The sequence below is a fragment of the Hippoglossus stenolepis genome, chromosome 3 (genome assembly GCF_022539355.2).
Source record: "Hippoglossus stenolepis isolate QCI-W04-F060 chromosome 3, HSTE1.2, whole genome shotgun sequence".
NCBI classification, from domain to species: domain Eukaryota; kingdom Metazoa; phylum Chordata; class Actinopteri; order Pleuronectiformes; family Pleuronectidae; genus Hippoglossus; species Hippoglossus stenolepis.
The window spans coordinates 14634430-14659251 of NC_061485.1; the positions used below are offsets into that span (position 1 = coordinate 14634430).

General features: G+C 41.6%; 2 protein-coding genes across 2 annotated transcripts in view; both read left to right on the forward strand.

Annotated features, from left to right (window-relative positions):
- The first annotated feature begins 6944 nt into the window (after positions 1 to 6944).
- On the forward strand, positions 6945 to 11254 carry LOC124851547 (voltage-dependent L-type calcium channel subunit alpha-1D-like). Its single transcript, XM_047339318.1, has 4 exons — positions 6945 to 7285; positions 9422 to 9878; positions 10529 to 10634; positions 11195 to 11254. Exons 2-4 carry the CDS (start codon positions 9568 to 9570, stop codon positions 11252 to 11254), a joined length of 477 nt encoding a protein of 158 aa, XP_047195274.1. The 5' UTR covers positions 6945 to 7285; positions 9422 to 9567.
- A 1602-nt stretch (positions 11255 to 12856) lies between these two features.
- Positions 12857 to 24822, forward strand: part of cacna1da (calcium channel, voltage-dependent, L type, alpha 1D subunit, a) — a 57533-nt gene continuing 45567 nt past the window's right edge. Inside the window, exons 1-2 of the mRNA XM_047339319.1 lie at positions 12857 to 12935; positions 24553 to 24590. Of these exons, the coding sequence (XP_047195275.1) occupies positions 12857 to 12935; positions 24553 to 24590 (117 nt within the window). The remainder of the gene's footprint in view (positions 12936 to 24552; positions 24591 to 24822) is intronic.

Below are 24822 nucleotides of genomic sequence, written 5' to 3' on the forward strand. Positions count from 1 at the left end.
CACAGCCACGGGGATGCCATCTCTTGAGCCCCCCCACCGCTCTCCTGGTCCCACCGACATTGTCCTTTTCCCAGTTTCCAGCAACTCCTCTGGGCTCCTGGGTCCTGTCAGAAAAGCTTTCCTTCACAGAGCCCCACAGGTGCCAGCCAATAGTGGCCTCGGAAGGAGGCGGCACATGACGGTGCACAGCCAATGTCGCGCGCCCACCACAGTACACTTCCTGGAGGGAAAATACATTCAGAGAGCATGCATGTTTCTATTTTTAATCTCTGTGGCAGAAAAAGAGGAGCAAAGCAACCACTTTTGAAACAATGGCTTAATATAACACAAAGCATGTGTGTGGCTCTTTCAGCACCAGGCAGAGCTCAGGTTACACACACACATGTACTCAGCACTGTTCGGCTTGGATGACTAAGGATGTTTTAGCAGCACCACAAATACAGATACACACACATTTAAAAAAAACAGGCCTACATGTGCAAATCACTTGCACTCATGCATGCTGACATGTGCACGTATGCACAAATGAACTAAGGAATATGTTCACACTCGTATGCATAGAATCTCTCGCATCACGTCCATGAACCTTGGTGCACTGCTTTAATGCCAGTCGCTCCTTCAGGCTTGAGCCTCTTCCGCTCTGCTCTTATCACTCCATTTCCTTAAACCGCTCTGCAGTCACCATGATGACATAGTGTTTGCCCTTCTCTTTAAAAGCTGTCCATCACCCACAGGCCCCACCCCTGACAGCACATGAGATAAGAGCACGGGACTCGTGATTGAATCACCAGCATTCCGTCATACAGCTGCTCTTAGCTGGACCGGGTTGATGGACCCACAGGTAGGGGTTTGGGTTGGTGTCGTGGGCACGCATGAGGGGGAAAAAGAAATGAAAAGGAGAGAGTGGTGGAGCCGGTGTATAAGAGAGATAATTAAAGCAAAGTGGATTAAAGCGAAGTCTTGCAAGATGGGAGATAGAAAGATTCAGATGGGGAGCTTAAGATAAGCAGAGAAAGTGGATGAAGAAAAATAGAGGAGACAACAGAGAGAGAGGAAGATTTAAAGAGAAGAGGAGCGTGTGCAGGCAGGGGTTAGGGCCGAGCGTGTGTTGTGGGCTCAGCAGTGAAGTTGACGATGCACTGGGAGAACAGCTGCGCTGCAGGGCTTTCAGGCTCCATCACTACTGCTCTCCTTCAAGCAGCTCCACCAACACACTCCCTCTCTCTCTCTCTCTCTCTCTCTCTCTCTCTCTCTCTCTCTCCTCACACACACACACACACACACACACACACACACACACACACACACACAAATGTACACACAAATCTAATAAACATGCAAAAGCACTGATTGTTGCATCAGTGCACAACACAATAATAACCAGGATTTATGTGCATGTTCAGGCCTGGGAAAAAGACGCTGAGTGCTCATTGCCATATTTAAAGTTCTTTCCAATGTCCTAAGCCTTGATTGCTGCGATATGATTTCAAACATGAAGAAGAAAAGTGTTTGAACATGACTAGAAAGAAAATGGCAGTTTAACAGCTTATACGTTGAGTGAGGCAGCAATATAGATTTTTGTTTTTTGCAAACTGGTTTTAAAAGAGAGCGACGGCACGAGAAGGAGGGATAAAGGACAAAGTAAAAGCTAAGTGCAGTTCTAAAGAGATAGAAAAATATGGCAGCTGTTCACTGTAAATTTCATGTGTAAAATGAACACATGGGGCGTCTTTTTAATGAGTCGACACATCATAATCCCTTTTGAGGTCGGTCAAGCACAACACTTACACAGGACTTTGGACACAGAAGCAGATTTCGGAGGCAAAAACTATTCTGTTTCATGCACATATAATTCAGCTTTGAGCCAATTTCTGTTTGTGTGATTGTACTCAAGACAGAGCATTTCACTGCGTCCTGCATCTGGTAATGTAAAATCGAAATGGTTCAATACCCAAAATTCCTGTGGCGGCACGATTCAGGTTCAAAAGTGCATCACATCATGTTTGCATGGAGTCAGTTTTGATTGAGAGAGTTTGGTGGCGCACGGAGCAGAGAAGCACATTGAATCTGAGGTGGGTGCAGACTGCTCCACTAAGCCAAATGGCATCCATGATCCCTCGAGGGCCACTGCACCCTCTGTCTGTGTTTTACTCTGCTTTAGTTCAGAATGAACCGCATTGCACTTTCCTCCTGGGGTTTGCACACCGGGTTTGTGGGTGTTTGAAGGAGAAGAGAGACACAAAGTTTGAACACAAAAAAGGCTAACACACACAGATACATGCACATCCGCTATTCCAGGTGAATGAACGGTAAAACATGTACATGTTATTTCCATCCACTTCACTAGCATGCATCAGAGGAGAAGAGGCCGATGAGAGACAAGAGCATAAAAGTAGAAGAAAAATCTAGAAGGGTTGAGTTGGGGAATTGTACAACACTAATAAACAGTATTTCTTAGTTTAAACCACTGGACACAGGTGTCAAATGTCCTGGATTCAATAGCTATTAGATCAAATAACCCATTCAATAGTTGGACTTTTTGGGAGCATTAATGTGGTTTCTGTCGAGAATTAAGAATATGAAGCCAGAAGCTTATTGGCTTAGAATGAAAACTGGAAGCAGGTTGACTAAGTCTAACCTAGGTATCTCTAAATGGCTACGACAAAGACTTCCAGCTCCTCCAAAGGGGACTAACTGTAATACTGTATCAACTGTAAAAACGACAAGCTGTGGATTGATGGATGGCTGCTATGATGGAACTATCTCTTGGCCAGGTGCAGTGACTTCCTGCAGTCTTGGTGTCTGCACCTCACTGTGACATGTAGAAGAAACCAGAAAACACAAAGGATTACAGATTAATAATCAAAGCCAGAGGTGCTGTTTGGCAAAGGACGCTCTGTTTTCACCCCTGTCAATTTGTTTGTTTGTTTGTAACCAAGATAGAAAAAGATTACTTAACAGACTCAGACAAAACTTGGTTGAATGATGCAATACGGATTAGGGAAGATCCCATTAAATTTTGGTGCCGAATTGAATCAGGCGGTAACTTTCTTTAACATTGTGAGGGTATTTTTCTAAATTTGATCATCCAGGGTAAGTCTCGTTTTTTGGAATTGCATGCTAATTGCATGCTAGCTCCAACTTCATTAATTTACTGAGTTCAGTCCTTCGTGAATCCTTCCAACGTGTCTAACATACAGACAGTGGACTCATTAGGTAAGATGACTGCCCGAGACTTCTGAGGTTGTGGGTTTGAAATCAGTGAAATACATCATCCAGCACTGCAACATGAAGAAGAACAACATCTCTTAGAGAAGTTCCCAAGTGCAGTTAGAAGCACGGGGGGTTAGTTTGAAACCGTGGCTCCTGCTGATTTTCAGTAGCTGGAGCGCCCAGCACCAATCAAGATGTACTTGAACACTACATTCGCCAAAGCATGATGTTTAGATGTTAAAAACTGTATAATCAAATTGTTAATATAAGCAAATAACTATTAAAGCAAGGTTTTTTCTGTGTGTTGAAGTCTGTTCACATGAAGTAATAGATACTGGTCACCAGACATATCCACTGCAGGATTTGGAGATAGGTAGACATAAGGGCTGTAAGTGCCCGCTTGACATTTTTTAACACTCGATACCTGCAGGTCCACTCATGGCTGAAATGAAAATCAATTCATCAGAGGGTTTTAGTCATAATTATAAGTCATGATGATTTAGGCATGACTAACAGTGGATCTCATAAATGTCCCCGGTTGGCTCACTGCTCCAATATGGGTGAGTATGTAACAAAGGGGAGGGTCGACTGTTGCCGAGGTATGCTCACACACAAACACACACACATGCACGCACACACACACACACACACACGCACACAAACACACACAACCTCATCCCCAGGTGAATAATTCAAGACGATTCTAGAAGAAACCATTATCCTGGGCAGACAGGTAAGCTGATATGGTGAGCCTGGTCCGCTCCTCCTCACCTCTCACAGAACACTGCTGGAGTTCACTCACTGACCAACAAGCCGGGAAATGAAGATGATTGTTCTCTGCTCTTTGCCGTCAGATGGGTCGTGCAGGTGAAGCGGAGGTCTCAGCTCGGAGGTTCTACTATAGGTAGGAGTTGTATCATACTGGCTATGTAGCACTGAACTGAGGTCACTGTTATTTGAGTGGGTCAAATATATTTCATTTGTTTATATATGTGATAGGGACAGTGGTCATTAAACAACAGAAAAAATACTGTAAATGTGCCAGAGTTAGCCATATAAAGTAACTTAATCTGTTGTCCCTAGTTTCTACAAGGCAACCTGAAATAAAATAAAATGACCTTTCTATATTTTACTTTATCAGGTGCCATTTTTATGCTGTACTACTATCAACATTAACCAAAGCAACTTTTTGAAATGTATACAAATAAGGAAGACATGACTGCCTTCCAAAAGTGAAGCCAAAGTTTTTCAATCGCCACCCAGTGCAGTATAGGTACAAGTACACGTTTGTGGGAGGAAGTGGAGACGCGTCGTCCATCTTTATATACAGTCTATGGGTAAAACCATTAATTTTAAAACATCCAAAATTACAATGCAACTATAACACCTACACAGTTCCTGTTTCATTGGTGCTGATATTAAACAGGCTTGGTGACAAGTGACTGAAAATAAAATCCACAGAAGTGTTTTAAAGGGTCTTCTGGGGGTCACAGCTATCATTTGGTCATTAGTTTTTCATAAAGGGGGGGGGGGGATTAATAAGAAGCTGTACGCCTGACAGATGTACAAGTGCTTTGTGATGCTGTTGCTTTCGTCAGACAGACTTTGTACAATTAAGCTTATGGTAGGATCGTTTTAACAGCATTTACATAAGAGGTTATAGCTTTTTAGAAAACATTGTCACACCACGAAATAACTGTTTTCTTAAGCTGATAATTTACACTTTTACAGATTTACAGCCCTCACCATTATGCACGGTGACAAAGTATATTTTACATTTTCTTATTAGAAACTATCTCTAACATTTTAACAAAACAAGTTATATTTGAATGCAAGTTATATTTGAATGTATCAGACTCTCACAAAGTGAAATTCTATTTATGCACCTACACCTGTCTTATAACCTGCTTGCTTAGACACAACAGCTGTGACGGGAGAGAGGTGTGTTTCAGGCAGGGTGGTGTTAACTTACTGCCTCATTATGAACACATCGCACTGGAGGTAAATGGGAAAATGTAATTATGTTTGGTAACAATTTGAAGGGTGGTGACTTTTATCAGTGGAAAGAACACGTTTTTAATAAGCGTGTGTTATCTAAATGGGAATTTGGTGAGCAGCAGTAGTTTTACTTTGATATATGTTTTCTAAGATACAACCCATTTCAGAAGACTCAGAAAATAAGAAGTGGGGCTGGTGTCCTGCTAGATTTTATTTTGTCTTTAATTAATAGATCATATTTGCTACCGCAGCCCAATAAATCACTCTTATGGGTGTATGTATTGTAACTACTTCAGATTAAAATGACTTGTTACTGCAGCAGATAGTCAAAATGAGAAAACGTAAAAGTATAAAATAAAATAGGCTACAAAATACAATGTGTACATGACATACACGACAGACAGAAATATTATTTGTAGAGAAAATAAATTTGGATAAAGTGCAGTGGCACAGGAGGATTTCACTAGGATGTATAATGTATATAGAGTTATTGAAACAAACGTATACATATATATGACCAATTAGACTGTTATAAGTCTATAGGCAGGTATACAATATGAATATGTTATATGTTTATATATATAAATGGTATATTTTCACAGTAATAGTAGATAATATTATCTAGAGTACAACTGTATGTATGTATGTAAAATTCACAATAGTATATAATATATATAAATGAATACAAATTGGTACAACTCTGAAGACATGTAAATTGAGTTTCACAAGAAGAGATATACTAATGTAATAATGTAACTAGTATATCTTATACAATAAATAAATTAAGTAGTGTGCAAAAGGAAATGATTAACAAAAATAGTGCAAGTACTGGTGAGTAGGCCTATAGTGGTGTTGTGCTATATATATATATATATATATATATATATATACATATATACATAAATACACATATATGCATATATACACATATATATATACACACATATATACACACGTTTATACATATGAACACACACATATATACATACATATAAATACATATATACAAATATATATATACAACGTATATGATGTCATTTTTTCCACATCTGTATCACAGCTGTAAAATTAGGCTCATGATGATTTGAGTCTAATAATAGTGACCTTCACGTGATAAATGGAGGCTGCATGTGACACCGTTTGAAAGGTGTCTCGTTTTTGTTAAAGAAGCAAGAGGCAGGCCTGACAGAGGATCTCTCATTCAACCTATTTGATCTGACCCATGTACAGTCTATGGTCTGATCCATGTATAATGTACGATCTGATCCATGCACAGTATATGATGTGATCCATATACAGTATATGTTCTGATCCATATACAGTATATGTTCTGATCCATATACCGTATATGATGTGATCCATGTATAATGTATGATCTGATCCATGCCCAGTATATGATGTGATCCATATACAGTATATGTTCTGATCCATATACAGTATATGATGTGATCCATGTACAGTATATGTTCTGATCCATGCACAGTATATGATGTGATCCATGCACAGGATATGATGTGATCCATGTACAGTATATGTTCTGAGCCATATACAGTACATTTTCTGATCCATGTACAGTCTATGATGTGATCCATATACAGTATATGTTCTGATCCATATACAGTATATGTTCTGATCCATGTGCAGTGCATGGTGTGATCCATGTGCAGTGCATGGTGTGATCCATGTGCAGTGTATGATCAGTGCAGGGTCTGTGCAGCAGAGTCGGGGGCAGAAGGAGGGATCGAGCTTCACTCTCATGTTCTTCTCGTTCCTCTGTCTCACTGGCGCGGTGACGATGAGCAGGCAGCGGACTCTCTGTTGTCTGGTGCGCACTCTCCCGTCTCCATCGTCAGCTCTCCACGATCACCATGGAAGAGCCTAATTAATGCACGCAGCCTCTACGTGTCCCTCTCCTCGTCCTGCTGCTGCTGGAGCTGGTGCATGCATTTTAAACCTCCGCCGTCACTGAGACCGGACCTGCGAACCCATCACACCCGGACCCACTGGACCAGGACCCGGGGAGGAGGAGAGGAGAGGACCGCGGCTCAACCCTGAAGTCTCCAGGAGAAAAAAGGTAGAGCTCGGCGCATCAGACTGAAGTTAGCCTCTTAGCATAGCTGCCTCTCTGCATGCAGACAGTGATGATGCCTTTATTCCCATCTTTATTTCTAGAGGACAGCAGTTTTTTTTTTTTTATTAATGGCCACTTTCCTCTCGGCGCTGTCATGCTCGGTGGATGAGGAGGTTTTTCATTATTAATAACACAGACTCACTAGAATAAACCTGATCATGTGGACTGTCCACTGAGCTGAGGCTTGTTGTAATAACGCTGCCAGCTGTTTCTGCTGTCTCCTCTTTTTCTGCTGGATTTCACCACATCTTACCTCAGTGGCGTCCAAGCCAAGGGGAAACATATCACCTCGCCAGATGATGGCTATTTTGCTCGTGGAAACCACAGTGTTCATTTTCATGCACGGATGCACGGTCGATGCAGCCGTGGCATTACTATCCAACCCCCCAAAAGGGAGAAAAAGAAAGCGCATGTATTTTACGCATTGTTCTCGCCTCGGCTCGGCTATGAGGCAGAAGAAGCATATCAGAGCACAAAGGAGATGTAGGTTAAAGTCTGGATTCATCACCAGAGCAGCAGCGTCACATAACAGTGACACTCACTGATCATGTGGGTTTTTTCTCTCAATGCAACAATATAAAGATGATTTCTCCTTGGAGCATCAGTGCAATGTGACCTTTTCGGTTTCTTCCTCTGCGGGGCCTGCTCGCAATTCAAGGACTTACACAACTGATGAGACCAACTGAGAGTGGCAGCTCTCAATTCACTCATGTGCTTTCATGGGCTTTGAGCTGCATGGCATCCGTCCTGTTTAACCTTATGGAATATGGTCAGTTTTTTTTAGGAAATGTTGGATTGTTTTGCATCTGAGCCAGGCCATATTTTTTATTGTAGTTTAAGGAAAAAGCTATAGAGAGGAAAGAGGAGCGCATCTGTTTGGACAAATATGTGAATACAATCCAGCAAGGTTCCTTTTGGTGCAGGGATGGTAGATTTAAAAAAAAAAAAAAATTTATATAAACCACTGCTGGTTGTGAGAAATATTTTACATTACTGTGATAAAAACAGAAAGAAAATGCACCAACGTGTTACAGCACACTGGCCTCCTTCAGGGAGACTAACCCTTAGCCACACCAATGAAGGCTGTTCAGTTTTTTCTAGAGCAAGGGTGCTATGGTTTATTTCTTCTTTTGTATCTTATTTGCATGCTTGACGGGGGACCAGCTCATTTCAATTAACTGTAGAAGAGTTCTTCACGTTATTCTGCCATTTGTTAAACCATTTTGAGGTGTGCGTGAATTAATGTCCTCACTCTCATAATGTCTTTTATATATACACTACACAAAACCTCCTCATACGACCCCAACCATTTATTTGTAAGCCACGTTATATACCTACTTCACTTGACTTCCCATGAGTCCATTCAAAGCACCAACTGCAGGTTCAGTGCACCTCTGCTACACCTCACACAGTCAGGAAACACACCTTTAGATTTAACTCCATCTTCAAGATGGTGGAATTAAATTGTCAGTATTGGACTTAAACAAAGACACCAAATTCAATTAAGACAATTGGTTAGTTTTTAATGTAGCAAATTTCTCAACTAGGGGGAAATGGTGTGTTTTACAAAGAAAAGAATAAATAGACTGTATCTATATAATGCTTTTCTAGTTTTATCAACCACTCAAACTTCTTTAAAGTAAAAGTACGTTCACACACAGACAGAGCTACAGTACGCAGCGCTCTTTCCATTCTACACCATTCACTGAAGTGAGGAGAAGTGAGGGGTTCAGTCTCTTCCCCAGGACACTTTGGAATGCCGACTGGAGGAGCCAGGGATCGCACCAGCAACCTCCTCTACCTCCCGAGCCACAGTCACCATAAAAACTGAATTAAAACTGAAGCTGGACATTGAATTGGCTCCCATTTGAGCAGGAATATTTGAAGCAGTTGTTCATGATGAGTCTGGCATAGCCTTAAAGCAAATCTAACGCATGTAATGGAGCGTGGCCGATCAGTTTGTTTCATGAGTGTACCTGAATCTAATGTTGCGGTTTGAGGACACCTATGATGCGCTCTGTCATAAAGTGTGCAAAAACGTATTAATGCCACCTGTTCTCCCCTTTTTCTCATTCTCAGAGGCAAATAATGCCAGCAGCACCAGAGTCGCTCCCCCTGGTGACGTGCCAGCTCATCGGTCAGACCGCTCTGCCCTCCTATAGCCTCCCTCTCTACCCTGGCAGATCCATGCTGCTGGATGCTCCTCACAGAGCCACGCCCGCACCATGAGCGCCAACGGGCCCACCCCAGACCCAGTCCCAGCCCCCACGGCCCCAGTAGCCCCTCCCACCGCTACCCCTGCCCCTGCTCCGGCTCCGGCCCCGGCCCCGGCCCCGGCGGCGCCCGCTCCTCCTGCCCCGCCTGCCCCAGCGACCACCACTATCCCAGTAGGTGCGTTGGCACAGAAGAAGCGGCAGCAGTATGCCAAAAGCAAGAAACAGGGCAGTAATGCCAACAGCAGGCCACCAAGGGCTCTGTTCTGCCTCAACCTCAACAACCCCATACGCAGGGCCTGCATCAGCCTGGTGGAGTGGAAGTATCCTTTAACTGTGGCCCTATGTGGGGTTTAGTGCATGTGTGAGTGTGCATGAGGGGGTGAAATTGTTATTGTTAATAGAGTAATCAATTGATGGAAAATTACTAGGCAAATATTTTGATCATTAATAATTTAAGAAATGTATCCCACAACAACACCAAATATCCTCTGGTTGATTGTGGGGATGTTCTGCTTTTTCATTTTAGAACACTATTAAGTGGACATCTTGGTGATTTGGGTTCTTGGTCAATACAAGACATTTAAAAGCATCACCGTGGAGACCTCATTGATGGTCTAATCAATTAGTCAATAAAATAGCTGCCAGACTCATCAATAATAACAATAATTGTTAGTTGTTCTTGCCTAAATCTCACGTTGGATCTTATTTGTAGTAATAATAATGGAGAGAATGAGATCCCTTGCCTTGCAGTTACATCTGGGGTGTAACATCTGATGTCACATCAATGTAATACGGTGGTTTTTGGGAGCGAGTTTTGGCTCATGACCACCTCATTACTTATCTTGTAAACCACTGATGTAATTAGTGGTTACAGAAACAAAAGAAACCAAAAATGCTATTAATGTGATGCACTATTTCTTCAATGTTCAGTCATTTTTCATCCTGTTTTTTCCCTAACTTCTCTTCTCAGGCCATTTGATATCTTTATATTAATTGCCATTTTTGCCAACTGTATGGCCTTAGCTGTCTACGTCCCCTTCCCTGAAGATGATTCAAACTCCATAAACCACGACCTGGTGAGTGGCCTCATTTTTATGTCTTTGTTATTATCCAGTCATCCATTTGGTGCTTGTTGAATCAGCGCTGCTACTTAAACTCAAAGGTTGCAATCAGAGGCGGACTGCTCTTGCCTTGCATAAGGTTGAGCTGGACTGTTTGAGTTGACATGGTCGAAACCTCTTGTGAGAATTTCGGGTCATTATCTTTAAACACATGATTAGAAATAATTAAAGATGATTTCCTCTGGTTCATATCACTCTCTTGACTTTCTTCTCTATTATTTCTATATATTATAGTTACTTTGTCTTTGATAAATATTGAGATTTAACAGTAATGTGGCTTTGTGTAAAGATGGTGTCGTCATCGGTTCAGTATCTGCTGTGCTCAGAGAAACACCTGACAACTATCCTCATTGGTGCTTTATCATGTCATGGTTTTCCTGTACAGAGGTTTTATTCAGCTTTCTATTTTTAGAAACTTCTCGTCATTGCACCACTCTGTGCACCTTGTGCATGTTTCCTCGTGTGATGAATTATGGGTGTTGTAGTGTTGTAGTGTTGTAAGCATTGTTCCACAGCTGAGGATGAGTGTGCTCTCCAGAAGCCTGACAGTCACACACAGTGTGGGCCTTAGTTGAGCAGAATTCAGCTGTAGTGCTCAATGATTTATGAGCAGCTTATACGGAGCGTCTGCAGACATCTGAATGGTCTTGAAAGCTGCGTCTGAGAGCGGGTGCACGTTACACAGCCTGTTGTAAAAGACGGGCGCTAATGTTTCTCTGCTGGTTACACGGCTGAAGCCACTGTGCGGGATAAGCTGCAGCATCAGTGAAAAGTGTGTCTTGTTCTCTTTAGCAAAGTAAAGGTGCGCTGCTTCCCGGTCTGACCTCCTGCAGGGTGACCTCAGGGTGTTTGTTTACACAGCGGTGCTGCATCAGAGGAAAGTCGGCCATCTGGGACATTACAGTGTCTCATACAGTGTTATACAGTACATTAGGCTTGGTTTAGAGGGAAGTTTGAAAGAGATGGATTGTCTTGATAGTGACAACTGTTAGAAAATGTGCACACGTGCATAAGAAAAATGGAATCTGTTGAAATATGAGGTTGGATATTGCTAAAACTCATTTGCTGCCCTAATGTTGATATAAATATACCAAGAATAGTGTTTAAACTAAACTAATAGACGTGACTGTGCATGATGGACTGTAGTTGTTGTTTAAAATGCAACAATCTGAACCATTGAATTGATATCAGCATTTATACTGACCTTTCTAAGTGAATCAGACATCAGCCAGAAATGACAAAACCATCTTAAGATAAACATCAGATTGTTTTGGGTCATGTCGGCTTCTTCTGATGAGCAAAGCTACTTTGAAACTAAATCTTCTCCGTTTTATATGAGCTTGCCAATTAATGCTTTCTAATGTGAACAAGGGAACCTGGTTACAAACTCATGCTGACCCTAGTGTTACAGATAACAGCGGACACTTTGGAAGAAAAAGGTGTGTGTAATCAATATCCAGATGCTGCTTTACCTTCACCATGAAAAACTTTGCTCATTAATGTCTCATTAATGTTACCAGGTTCCCTTTTGGCTTTAAATCAGAATTATTAACAAATTGCCACTTTTGCAGTTGTACTGTGTCACTAAGTTGTGAGAACAAGTGTAGTTGTTTATTTGATGTGTTTATATGTGAAAATAAGCTAAATGGGTTTTATGTGTTTTAGAAAATGAAATCGATGTTAACATGAGGTTTGCTGATTTTGAATCACGGGAGAAACAGTCAGATTGGTGCATCACTGCTTTGACTTTATTTTGACTTGTTATGACGCAAAGTGCTGCTGTGAACTAAATAAATGTTTTACTACAAAGAATAGATGTGAGGTCAAGAGAAGCTACTTTCAGCCGTGCGGCAGCTCTGTTGTGTTGTAAATGGCTGTTGAGCTAAACAGCTCTCAGTGACAGCTCACACTCACTAATATGAGCCGAGCTTTGGACTAATTGACCCTGGCTAAGTGTTGACAGGTGCTTATTTCATACTGGACAAACCATGATGAGCTTAAAGAGCATTTTACATTCTTATTGTTCAGAGCTTCACTTGGTCATGTGATGAAGGTTCTCTGAAAGAGAGAAAGGCCTTGAAGCATTTGAATATTGACCACTAATGTCCCAATGTAGGAATGCCAGGATGTGAAACCAAAATTCTTCATCTTGTATCTTGACAAGGGAAAACGTAACCATGACACCCATCTCCAACCCGCTGCCCCCGCTGCAGGTGGAGTTTGTTGAGCTCTCGTTTATGGAGCGACGCATGCGAGGTAGTTCAGGCAGCCAACTCGAGCTGCGCTGCTCCAATCATGTGACATACATCAAGTGACATACCTCACTCTCCACAACCATCTATAATACACACCCACCTTATCAGGTGGTCTATTTAAGCAGAGAGAAATTTTCCATCATCCCCTTTGCTCGCACTGCTGCTGCAGCATTGCTACCAGTTGCTTCAGCCCCTCCACCACCCCAGCATCCACCTGTAGGCTCCGACGGGGGGGTTACAAGTATTTGCTCATCACTCCCATCATTCCTGTGTAATCATACGGGGGAGTGATTAAGTTGGAGCCTAGACGCCAAACACTAAACCTGTTCTACGGAAGAAAACTTCTCCATACTGACATCCAAGTGTCTGTAAACCCCGACATTCAAATCTGACTCGAAACGGCGTCATTTCCGCCATGTTTTAAGCCTAAATATCCTATATCCTCCTCTGGAGCCGTGTTCAGGCGTGGATCACAGTGGACATTTAGGCCAAAAACATGGTGTAAATGACTCCATCATCGGCATAGTGGTGAGTCAGCATAGAGTCAGTTGTCTGGAGTTGTATGGGCATTACTGTGCAATATTTGTAACTTAATTCTAATAGAGCAGATATAGTTCTTCTCTAAACATATGTGTCAGGTGGACACCCATTCAAAATGAACTAGAAATGTTTTGTTTTAAATACTATCATGAACGAGACCAAGTAGAGGTGAGAGGACAAGCTGATAAAAAGATGGATATTAGATACAAAGATATCTTTCGTATTTTGGGATTTTGTCTAACCCTTATAGTCAGGACAGAGTTTTAAAGATGCTCCTCTCTGCATATACAGAGTCTTGTTTTTCTGCTTACAGCGGTTATACTGACTCTTGTCTTGCACTACAGCCAGCTTTACATTGCTTGCACAGGACTTTGGTTTAATTCTGCAGTGTCAACGTTAACTCACCAGAGGGTAAATAATGCAATCTCTCTCTTTTCAGCAGAGGTTGAACAATTCAATACTTTTTAGTTGAGTGCAGGTGTGTGCCAGCTCGGCCGTAGTCGTTCCACAGAACTCACGCTGTTCTCGCAGGAGGAGCGCTACAGAGCAAAATGCTGAGCTAGTGTTGCTCTTGTCGCCAGCAGGTAAGGCTGTCGGGAAGATTGCCATTTCACATACTCTCTGCTCTGCAGCCTCACAGGTGGACTGAGGACTGATATGAAACCCGAGGTGGGGTGCTGAGAGGCCTGATGTGTAAAGCAAGGATCAAATTATATGGCAGGGCAGCAGAACTACGCGGGCTTTAACTCAGTGACACACTCAGAGTAGGTATAACTTTCAACACACAGGGACACTGAGAGTCTGATACACACCAGCTGACTTGTAGGGCCTGTGTAGACTGTTCGCTCAGTGCAGTGTCACTGAGGATTCTCAGTCACATTAGCTTCTGAAAGCTAAAAAAAGGCTGCTTCTGTTCTTTTGCTCATGCTACACTGTGTAGACAGTGTGTAGGTGCTGCACAGATGCAGTGAGATAAAACAGTGCATTGCTGCAAAGTCATAGAGGCCTTAGCAGCATGAGTCTCCCCGTCTTGTTAGTAAGGCTTGGTTAAATGCAGCAGCTCATTATAAATAGAAAGCAATTTCCTCCTCAGGCGGAACACAGGGCAAAAGATTGGGGTCTTGCTACCACCAAGGGGCACAAGTGAGTAACAGGAAGTACACATGCGCACGTGAGACAACAATCTCTGTCAGGATCTCACAGTCATTTCTAAATCTTTTCTTACTTCCCTCTCCTTTTCTTCCTCTTCCCTTTGTTGAGTCATTTCACCAGAATAGTAAGAAATGCGCACACATCCCATCCTTGCACATGGATGTCCTTGTCACCCACCTTGTCTGTGGGACAGACAAATCGTCTGCAACCCTCCTGCCTTTGCTTTAAGGTCATTTCTGACTTATCTGAGACTCAACACCCCGGGCAGCTCCCGCTGAAGGTAGCTGAGCAAAACAATGACCTTTTCATGGTGAACATGATTCATAAATCTTATCCTTCGTAAAGGAAACATGCAGCGAATCACGTCCAGTATCATGTAGTGTTCGCCCGTATCATTGTTATTGCATAATGCCTCAGCCGCAGAGCTATTTATTTTACTGGGGACAAAAAGGACAGAAACATGTAAAGACTGAAATGTGTGCGTACGAAGTGATAGGGAGGTCATTTGGATGCCGTCGCAGTTGGAGTCAGTTTCACATTCAGATGCTCTTACAATGTCAGCATTTTAGCTAATTCTAAAATATCTTAATCATTTACTACCCTATATCATATCTAGATTTGAGGTAATTATTAAATTAAATTTAGAGATGGTTGTTGTGAATGACTGTTCTCCTCATTTAAGATTAACAAGTGAAGCTCTCTTAACGTAATGACAATTAAAATGCTTGTCATCTACCAGCAATGTAATATGTTACAGGGTTTTCTACTCTGACAGACAGCACAGATCATTCAGTAACTCACATGACAGGACTTTGTAGAACTATTTTACAACACATACAATTACATTTGAATTCCTAATTTAGCACAAAATGATCCATAAAAAGACAACATTTTATTGTCAAAGGTTATGTACTTATACTTCTCTTGGTATGCATGATGTAAAGTTCTGCTTGTGTCACAAGATTTCTAATTATACTCTGTAAAATTGGCTTAGCCTTAGCTTTGGCTGGCTCACTACTGCCTTTCAGCTTTTACTGGCCACAGTATATAAGCACAATCTGTTGACCAGCAGGCACCACTAGTTCCTGCCACAGGTTCAAATACAGATTCACGTATCACACAGATGTAGCATCAGTTTCACTTTGAACCTCACATCAACAGTAAGATCAGATAGTTTAACACCAACTGACTCTGAGGCCCGAAGCTCAACAGCACAGAGGACGTACTTTAGCAGCGTGTGCTAATATATATTTAATACGACTAAGTCATTAGTACACACTGTGCTCCACAAAATGAGCAACTACAACCTCAGAAGTCATTTCTGATGTAAATACCAACAACCATCATGTTGCCAAACTGGTGATTTGAAGTCAATGCCTGTTGACTGATCACGGTCACGCTGTGCTTCACTGTGACAAGCCGCCACTGAGAGGCTCCCAGTGGTTCATGTCCAACAACATTAGAGGCACAATACAGTGAAGGGTTTATTTTTAAAAGACGTTTATGACGCAAACTATTTAAAGTTTAGTAGTTAGTTGGTTTTTAAGCTGAAAATTTGTTTGTTAATTTTTCCATTCATTAGGTGCCTTAAAGCCTGAAAAATGTCCTTTCCAATTAAGTCCAGACTTAACAACAACAACAGAACAACAACTAGCTAAATGAGCCAAGAATGTTTGTATCATTAACAATGATTTTGTCATTCTTTTGTACAAAAGTGCCTCATGCTGATACAGTAACTGTGCACTATGCTTTAGAGTCTCTCATGGACAAACTAACATTAATAAAATAGCAAACTAGAGTAATAAATGGTAAAATATAAATTATACGTCATCTGTATTCTACTGCACTGCCTGGTGTATGAGCATAAACCTTGTGTTTACCTTCGTCAAGGAGATTATGCTTTCATCTGTGTTTGTTTGTTTGTTTGTTTGTTTGTTTGTTTGTTTGTTTGTTAGCAGAACTATGCAAAAACTGAACCGATTTCCATGAAATTCTGTGGAGGGGTGGAGAATGACCGTAGGAAGAGTCCATGAATTAAAATATATATTTAGAATATAGGACAAGATGTTGAATAGCCCTTGTACGCTTTATATATACATTTATATAAATTTCAGAATGGATCTGGATAAATGGGCGAATCCAGGAATTGTTTTCACTTTCTTTTAAGTGGCGAGATAGAGAATGGATTTAAGACACAAGCTGCCACTGTGTCCTTTGGAACAACTTCTTCTCATCACTGTCTGCTACAGTCTTCGTAATAATTGTATATCTAAGTCTATAGGCTGAGGAAGTTACTGACCTGGATTTTCGTTGGAGGAGAGGTTTATTTTGGATGCACTATTGTGTGGCATAAGAGCCAAAACGTGTACCCGATGAAGCAGTCAGCTGTGTGTGTGTGTGTGTGTGTGTGTGTGTGTGTGTGTGTGTGTGTGTGTGTGTGTGTGTGTGTGTGTGTGTGTGTGTGTGTGTGTGTGTGTGTGTGTGTGTGTGTGTGTGTGTGTGTGTGTGTGTACTGGCTGGCACAAGCAACAACGTCTGGACTGTGGCCTCCCATAGAGACGATGGTGGAAGTATGTGTTTAGTCACTTAACGTAACTGCTCATTTGTGGCTCACACTAGCAGTGTCCCTGCTCGTTATCTTGAATGTGTATTTCTGTGTGTGTGTGTGTGTGTGTGTGTGTGTGTGTGTGTGTGTGTGTGTGTGTGTGAGAGAGAGAGAGAGAGAGAGAGAGAGAGAGAGAGAGAGAGAGAGAGAGAGAGAGAGCTGTGTTAGCTTTGTGTGGGCAGTGCACAGTGTGTGTGAGTGCATCCCTGATAAAGTACAACAGTGGAGCATGTGCGTCAAACAGAGCATCTTAAAGGAAAACAGACGATTTGCGGATTGATTCATTCTTTCTCTCTGGTTATGTAAATAACTGGTATGAACTGGGACTGTGAGGCATACTGAACTCCACATTCACAGATGATATTTAACATGTGAGACATGAACTGAGTGTGATGGCCACAGCCACAGAGCTGAAAGAGAAACATGGTCAAATTCATAGAGTCTCACTACATTCACATGCAACATACACATTTAAAAATACAGAGGCCTGAAAGATGGATCAGCATGAGGGTGTTTTTCTTTGTGTGAAGTTATAGTCTATATTATGAATTAATTTTGTTTCATATCAGCCAGTATATATGTCTCCCTCTTGTTTTAATCTTTTCAAATGAAGGAAGGAAATAACTGATTCCTTAGCGAAGAAAAAGGAAGGAGGAATAGATACATCTCCAGGAAGGGTGGAAATAAAAGAGGGAGTTGAAAAAGGACAGCAAAAATTATGGGTAAAGGAGGGATCCTCTTTTTTTCCATTCATCCAAAAAACTGTTATTGGTCTGGAAGCAAAAGAAGTTGTGTTCAAATTAGCAAACTGAAGATTGTGGGTTAAATCAGTTGCACATTGTAGGTAAACATTCTACTGGATTATGTGAGTGTGGACGTCCTAATGTAGAAAAGGAAAGTTGTTATAAGAGATTGTTCAAGAGTAAAACAATTTTCCATAAAATCTTTCTTTGGTCAGAATGAGAATCCTCATCTGATCATTAAAGCAGTTTTGCAGTTCCTGTATGATTCAGGGTTCTATATGAAAATGGGAGTGTTCTAGTGTCAGTTAGATTTGATCCTGCAGAGGTTTAATACTCTGGTTGAGATGAATCCCATTTTGTGAAAAGTCCCCCTGTGTTTGTTTCTCCTTTGACTGCTGGGTCCCCGACACTCAGGTTGACCCGGAATCAAACTGGGAAGAGTTGTTATAGACTAAACAATGACGAGAGTTACCAAACCCAGACACATTGATGGAGACACCTGCACCTTTTAGGCAGCTTCTGCGACACACTTTTTCCTTTGACACAACTATTTGTTCCATTCTTTTGGTTTCCATGGCAGCTACTATACGTCACATATACAGCCTTGCATGGACACACATCTGCAAGCATGACTGCATGTTCATGAACTGTACAGTAACAGAACATTAACTTTCACAAATGAACAAACACCAAAAATGTTGGAGAGATCACAAGTTTTACTTTTGTCATTTGTATTCTGTTGCCTGTGTCTATATTTAAATGTGAAATGGAGAGCGTGGGCTGACCTGAAATGCTTAACTCTGTGTCAGGTGTGTTAGTGTTTAGGTGGCAGATGTAGACTTTGCAACATTTGCACGATTAGACGACATCAAGAGGAGCTTTGATGGTTTTGCTAATGAGCTCCATTCCCCCTTCACTCTTTAAACTTTGAAGATCTCTTTACAGGCTGATGCAGACTGGCTGACACATGGCTGGTGACAGCTTCGGCATTTTGGGAATTGAGGAAACGGCTACAGCTTGATTCAATGATTGCGTTATATTCTGTGTGTCGATTGTGTAACTTTAGGGCAGAACTAGGTTATACATCGGCAACAACCTTATGCAACGGATACTCAGTGTGATGTTGTGTTTCTTTGTGAAGCTATTTGCTTGGTGTGGGTATGACCTGCACTCGTGGTGTTTTCCTCGGCAGTGGGACATCCACATCCTCACACACCTCCAGCCTGCCCCCACAGTGCTTCACACACATAAACGTGTGTGTACACTACACACGCTATGCTACACACAAACTGTACACACAAACACATGGGCACAGCTAAGTGATAAAGAACAGGGCATTAGTGCAGATGAGCTGAACATTATGTTGTATTTTGTGTTGTTGTTGTTGGATTTAAATTTTCATGCGTTCAAGTAGAAACAAGAGATGTTGTTTCATTCACTGTTTTAGTTTTGGATCTTCAGTGTTATATTCCATATTTTTACAATTTTTCCCTTCACGATAACAATTCTTATACCTGGACTTTTGTGTAGCGGCTGATACTGAGTAACAATATGATAACAGTGCATTTAGAAAAATAACGTATATATTTTAATATTGTATAATATTATAATATATAATACATTCTTTGTATTATTTGCTACTGACCCTGTATGGAAATGATGATTATTATCATTGTCGTATGGCCTGGCTCAGGTTAAGAAAATACATGCAGAGAATGAATCTCATAGAGTTTCATTTATTATTTAGTTTGATAGTTCTAGGAATACACAGCAGTTACTTAATTAAATGGGTACAGCCATGTTTAAGAAAAATAATAAGACCTTTATGAGATTGCTAGTTTTGGCAACACTATTGCCACCCCATCAAACTGAAGTCTTGCATACAGAACACGCCACCGTTTTACTGGTGGGACTTCCCAGCTTGAATTATTGCCAAGTTGCTGACATTTTAGTTAGACCTTGCAAACTCTATGCTACCACATACCACCTCTTCTTCACCGCTCTAAAAACACTGCTTGTCAGTGGCAGTACAGCACAACTGCCTTTTTGAAGCGGCAAAGAAGAAATTGCATGTTTTATCTGGGTGAGACTGATATATTTTAAACATGTGGAATCTGATTGGTACATAGATCTGCGTACTCACCCATGCTCAGAATATGTTACAATAAATAAAACATCTAAATTTAAGTTGATGTACAAACTGATTCAACTGGTGGTGCAGCAGACCTTATTAAAAGATGCAAAAGACAAACCCCATGCATAACACACACTGGAACAGCCATCCCAACATAGTCTGCTCACTCAAGCGCACTTACTTACTGTGCAAACCTGCAAGAGTAGGCGGTGAAGAAGCACTAAATGCTGGCTGCCCTCACCCCCCCTGGCTTAGCTGGGTGGCACTGACTGATCTATACAGACAGGGGAAGGCAAGGGAGTTGGGGAGAGATGGAGAGAGAGCGTGGGGGGAGGAGAGTGATGCGGGAAGTCCTACAGAATACACGCCTGCTCATTGTGTGCAGAATCAGATCCGAAATGACATTATTACGTTTCTGTGACACTCAGGAGATATCTGCTCTCAAACTGTCCCTCAGCTGACGGCTGCAGAGTTTTGATTAGTTTAAAGTAATGTGTTGGCTGCTGTGTGGTGTGTCGGTGCTGTTGTACTGTCCACTGTGCTACATATGGCTTGCTCTGACATTGTCGTTGTTGCGTATAGTGTGTTGTGTTTTCACTGCCGAAGCGCGCACAGATATCAAACATGCATGTTGTCACTGTGACTCATGTGACTGGGCTCGTCGCCACATGCTCAGATGTGGTCTTACATATACACACACATGTGGCGATGAGACACTCTCCGACTTAATAAGAGAGCTATATAAATTAAGCTTATTATTGTTATTATTATTGTTATTATTATTATTATTATTATTAATAATATATTGCTAGCAGTTTCCCCTGTTTCAACTCTTTATTCTAAACTAAGCTAACCGTCTGCACTTATATCAAACTTTTCCTCAAGTTACTCTCAGAAAATAAGTCAACTAGTGGATTTCCCAAAACACCAAACGATTCCTTCAAATGCTGTTTCAGTAACTGTTGGACATCAGTGATTATTAAATATGATACGTCTGGGTTTGTAGTTGCAGGAGCAATAGCCTGTATTTAGCCTGTGAGGTACTGTGATACGTTTTGATTCCCATGGCCTCACTTCAGGAAACTGTCATTTAAAATGGACTTTATATAGATAATAGAAGATAACGTTTGATCAGTTTTAGTGACACTGCAAGATGTTCCTTGTCCCAGTCCCTCTTCTTAATATGCACAAAATTAACTGATTAATTTCCTGTGTGTAGTCTGCAGGAGGATGCACTGGGCCTCCTGAGCACTGCAAACATGCGTGTCTGAATTGTAAACAGGTTTACATAGCTGCTATCTGCCTGGCTCAGTCCTATGGCGAGTCAGAGGAAGGCATCATGAGATGAACTGAGACATGAACACTGACCCTGTGGGAGAGATAGGGGCCTGTTCAGCTGTGAGAGCGCAGGAGTATCGTGCATTATGCTGTGTGGTCTATTGCTCTGCATGAGTTCTTTGTGTCCTGTTAATGTGCATTTAGGGACATGTGTGTGTGTGTGTGTGTGTGTGTGTGTGTGTGTGTGTGTGTGTGTGTGTGTGTGTGTGTGTGTGTGTGTGTGTGTGTGTGTGTGTGTGTGTGTGTGTGTGTGTGTGTGTGTGTGTGTGTGTGTGTGTGTGTGTGTGTGTGTGTGCGTGATTGCATGATGTATCTTGTTGTGATAATGTGACAGGATAGCAGTAAGTGAGGTGAACATATAAGTGCTGATAGAATGCATATGGTGCAGTATAATGATAAAAGAGGACATATTACAGTGAGTCTCTTTACAGCACAAATAAATGAAGATGAGTCAGAGATATTTATGGTCCTCCCCAAAGGCCTCTGTCCTCACTGTCATTGTCTCTCTTCCTTTTTTTTTTCAACCATTTTATTGGAAACATTTTTTTTAAACATCCCTGGAAACAAACACACATCAGTGCAGAAGAGAACAACTGAAAACACACACACACGCACACAAAAGCCCTGATTGTTGCATCAGTGCAGATCAGATCATTTTTTTATCTTGTTAAAAGGTGTCCGAATTTTAGGTCACTCAGGCTCCTGTAATTGTAGTCCAGAAATGCTTCCTGTAGTTTTCATCTCTGAGATTCATCTGATTATTATTATTTTGATTATGTATTTCTTTAGTCATCTCGCAATTTCTATTTTCATTAACATTGTCATTTCATGAGATTGAATTGGGAGGGAGGGGGTCAGGGATAAAAAAATTATCAAAATATTGAGAGACGATTTTTTTCTAGCAAAATATTTTTTCCTAGAAAAATATTGAGAAAAAGATCAAATCCCCCTCCACTCAGAACTGAGTGATTCCAGAAGGAAATAAAAAAGATCAGACACGTCAAAATCTTGTATTCATTAGTCACTAAAACATGTTTCTGCTAATTTACCATGTTACTGCAGCAGCGGCTTACAGTCGTCTTTTGGTCTGTAAATGCCTCTGAAATTGTTCACTCGTCCCTCTGTCACTTTTTGTCCATCTTCGTATGAACCGCTCTGTTCTCTCTGCTCCCCCCGGCCTGAGCATGCTCATGTCACAGAGGCAGCAGCCAAGAGCTTAACTCAACCTTTTTACTGCAGTAACAAAGAGGGCCACGTCTCTTATTCTGGGCTAAGTGCTTCTCACAATCTGCAGTAAATGGTTGGGAAAACAAGCCCCGCAGCCCACAGTGCTCTTGCGCTGCCGTTATTGTGTCCACAGAGAACACAGAGCAGAGGATTAAGGACTCCCTCAGGTGGAAGAGGTTATTATGTTTTTAATAATATGTTAGTGTCTGTGCATTTGTCTGTATTGTATATTATAATAATCCATGGAGGTCCCATGGGAAAAGCGAAATGACGGTGTCTTGTACATTCAGTGTAGAGTTGTACTGATGGACTGATAATGTAAAGACCAGCCTATAGGCAGAGTTTACGTTGACCTGCCTCTTGCATAAAGGATGAAGAGGTCCTCTCTCTTGTTTCATATCCCCAGGGAGGTCCCAGGACTGTCCTAAACCGCTGAGTCACCCTGTGGTGTGTCCACCTCCAGCTTCTCACACATCTCACTGCATTAATATGCACACAACACCTTTATCTAAGCTCTGTGTGCCTCAGTTGTCAGTTTCACTCCCGGCCGACCTCGACCTGATGGCTTCATGTTCCTGTGTTCTCTCTGTCTTTGAAACAACCGCAGGAAGGCACAATGTTGAGTTACATCACTGGCTCTAATCTGTATGTGTCCCTCTAAACACAGCCATTTTATTCAAATTCTCTGTGTCCCGTTTTTACCTCCACCGAGGAGGTAAGGTTTGTCTGTTGGTTGGTTGGTAGTGTTATTTGTCAGCAGATTAACACAAAAACTACTGACTGCACAAAACCTGGTGGAAGAATGAATCATTTTTTTATAACCTTTTTTAATGTGAGTTTCTTTTTTTGACATTTTCACCAATTTCCCAGGAAACAATTCATGGATCTTCTTTTACAAATTAGACATATTTAGGGGACTGATTTCTATGAGTGTGTGCAATTTGGTGCAGCTCCGAATAAAAATCATAATCTAGCAGATTTAAATTTTGTTTCAGGCTTTATTTCAGCCTCTGTATAGCAAGTACAGACACAAACCTACCCACCAACGGGTAGCAGTAATAATGTAATGCATTCTTAGCTTATAAAACTCGTTTGAATTTAAGGAGACTGTAGGGCCTTGGTAAAGGTATGCACTCTACTGAGAGCCACTTGGGTTTATTATCAGCATCACTCAGATACATTGGTGCCTTGAGAGCCCACTCCCTGGTTGTTCAGACTTGTGAATGAGGAATTTCCACCCTTTTCCTGCTGTTTTAGCCCCTCACAGCAAGTGGGTGCTGGATTCTAACCTTCCAGCCATCCAGGGCCTTTCTGTGTGGTGTTAGCATATCCTCCGCATGCCTGCGTAGGTTCTTCTGTGGGTACTCCGGCTTCCTCCCACAGTCCAAAGAAATGCAGTCAAGGTTGACTGGAGATTCAAAATTACCCGCAAGTGTGAATGTGAGCGTGAATGGTTGTTAATGTCTGTATGTCGGCCCTCTGATAGACTGGCGTCCTGTCCATTGTATTGTACCCTGACTGTCACCCCATGTCAGCTGGGATTGGCTCTGCCCCGTAACCCTTGAAAGGATAAGTGGGAAACACGGACAGACAGAGGGATGGAGGGATGGAGGGATGGATAGTGCAGTTGTCTTTTAATTTGTTCTTCTGCCTTTTCCTCTTCCACAAAGGCACAGTACCCATTCTCACATAGTTTTGATTAATTTCAAGGATTTAGTTTTGTTCATTCAGGATTATGAGCAGAGGGAGAGAGGCTCAGAGGGTACATGCACATCAGTGGCAACTTTGTTCTTTGTGGTGTGTTCTAGAGACAATGTCAAAACGTCCGATCAGTCCACCTCTGTTATCTCTGGTTCTGTGAGGTGTGATTGTGTGTCAGGACAAAAACTGGTTATCCAGTTTAATTTGAGATTACAGGTTCGAAATAAAAGAAACGGACATTTCACTGTTCTTATTCCAAAATACTATTGTGCATCTGGTCAAAGTTTCTCATATTGTGTGAATATGTGCTGAGACATATGTGTTGGAGAGTGTGAGAACCACATCAGCTGAGAACGAGGTCAGGACAAGGGGAAACTTTGCTGCTGTGGTTGAGTAATGTTGTTCAATACATTGGAGGGACACAGTACGACAGAATGAGTGTTTTTAC

What these genes read in the sequence shown, in the direction of transcription:
- LOC124851547 (XM_047339318.1), top strand. Translation starts at nt 9,568, where the DNA reads ATGAGCGCCAACGGGCCCACCCCAGACCCAGTCCCAGCCCCCACGGCC. An exon ending in ATCAGCCTGGTGGAGTGGAA is followed by an intron (nt 9,879 to 10,528) that starts GTATCCTTTAAC and finishes TTCTCTTCTCAG; the next exon opens with GCCATTTGATATCTTTATAT. An exon ending in ACTCCATAAACCACGACCTG is followed by an intron (nt 10,635 to 11,194) that starts GTGAGTGGCCTC and finishes ATTGTTCCACAG; the next exon opens with CTGAGGATGAGTGTGCTCTC.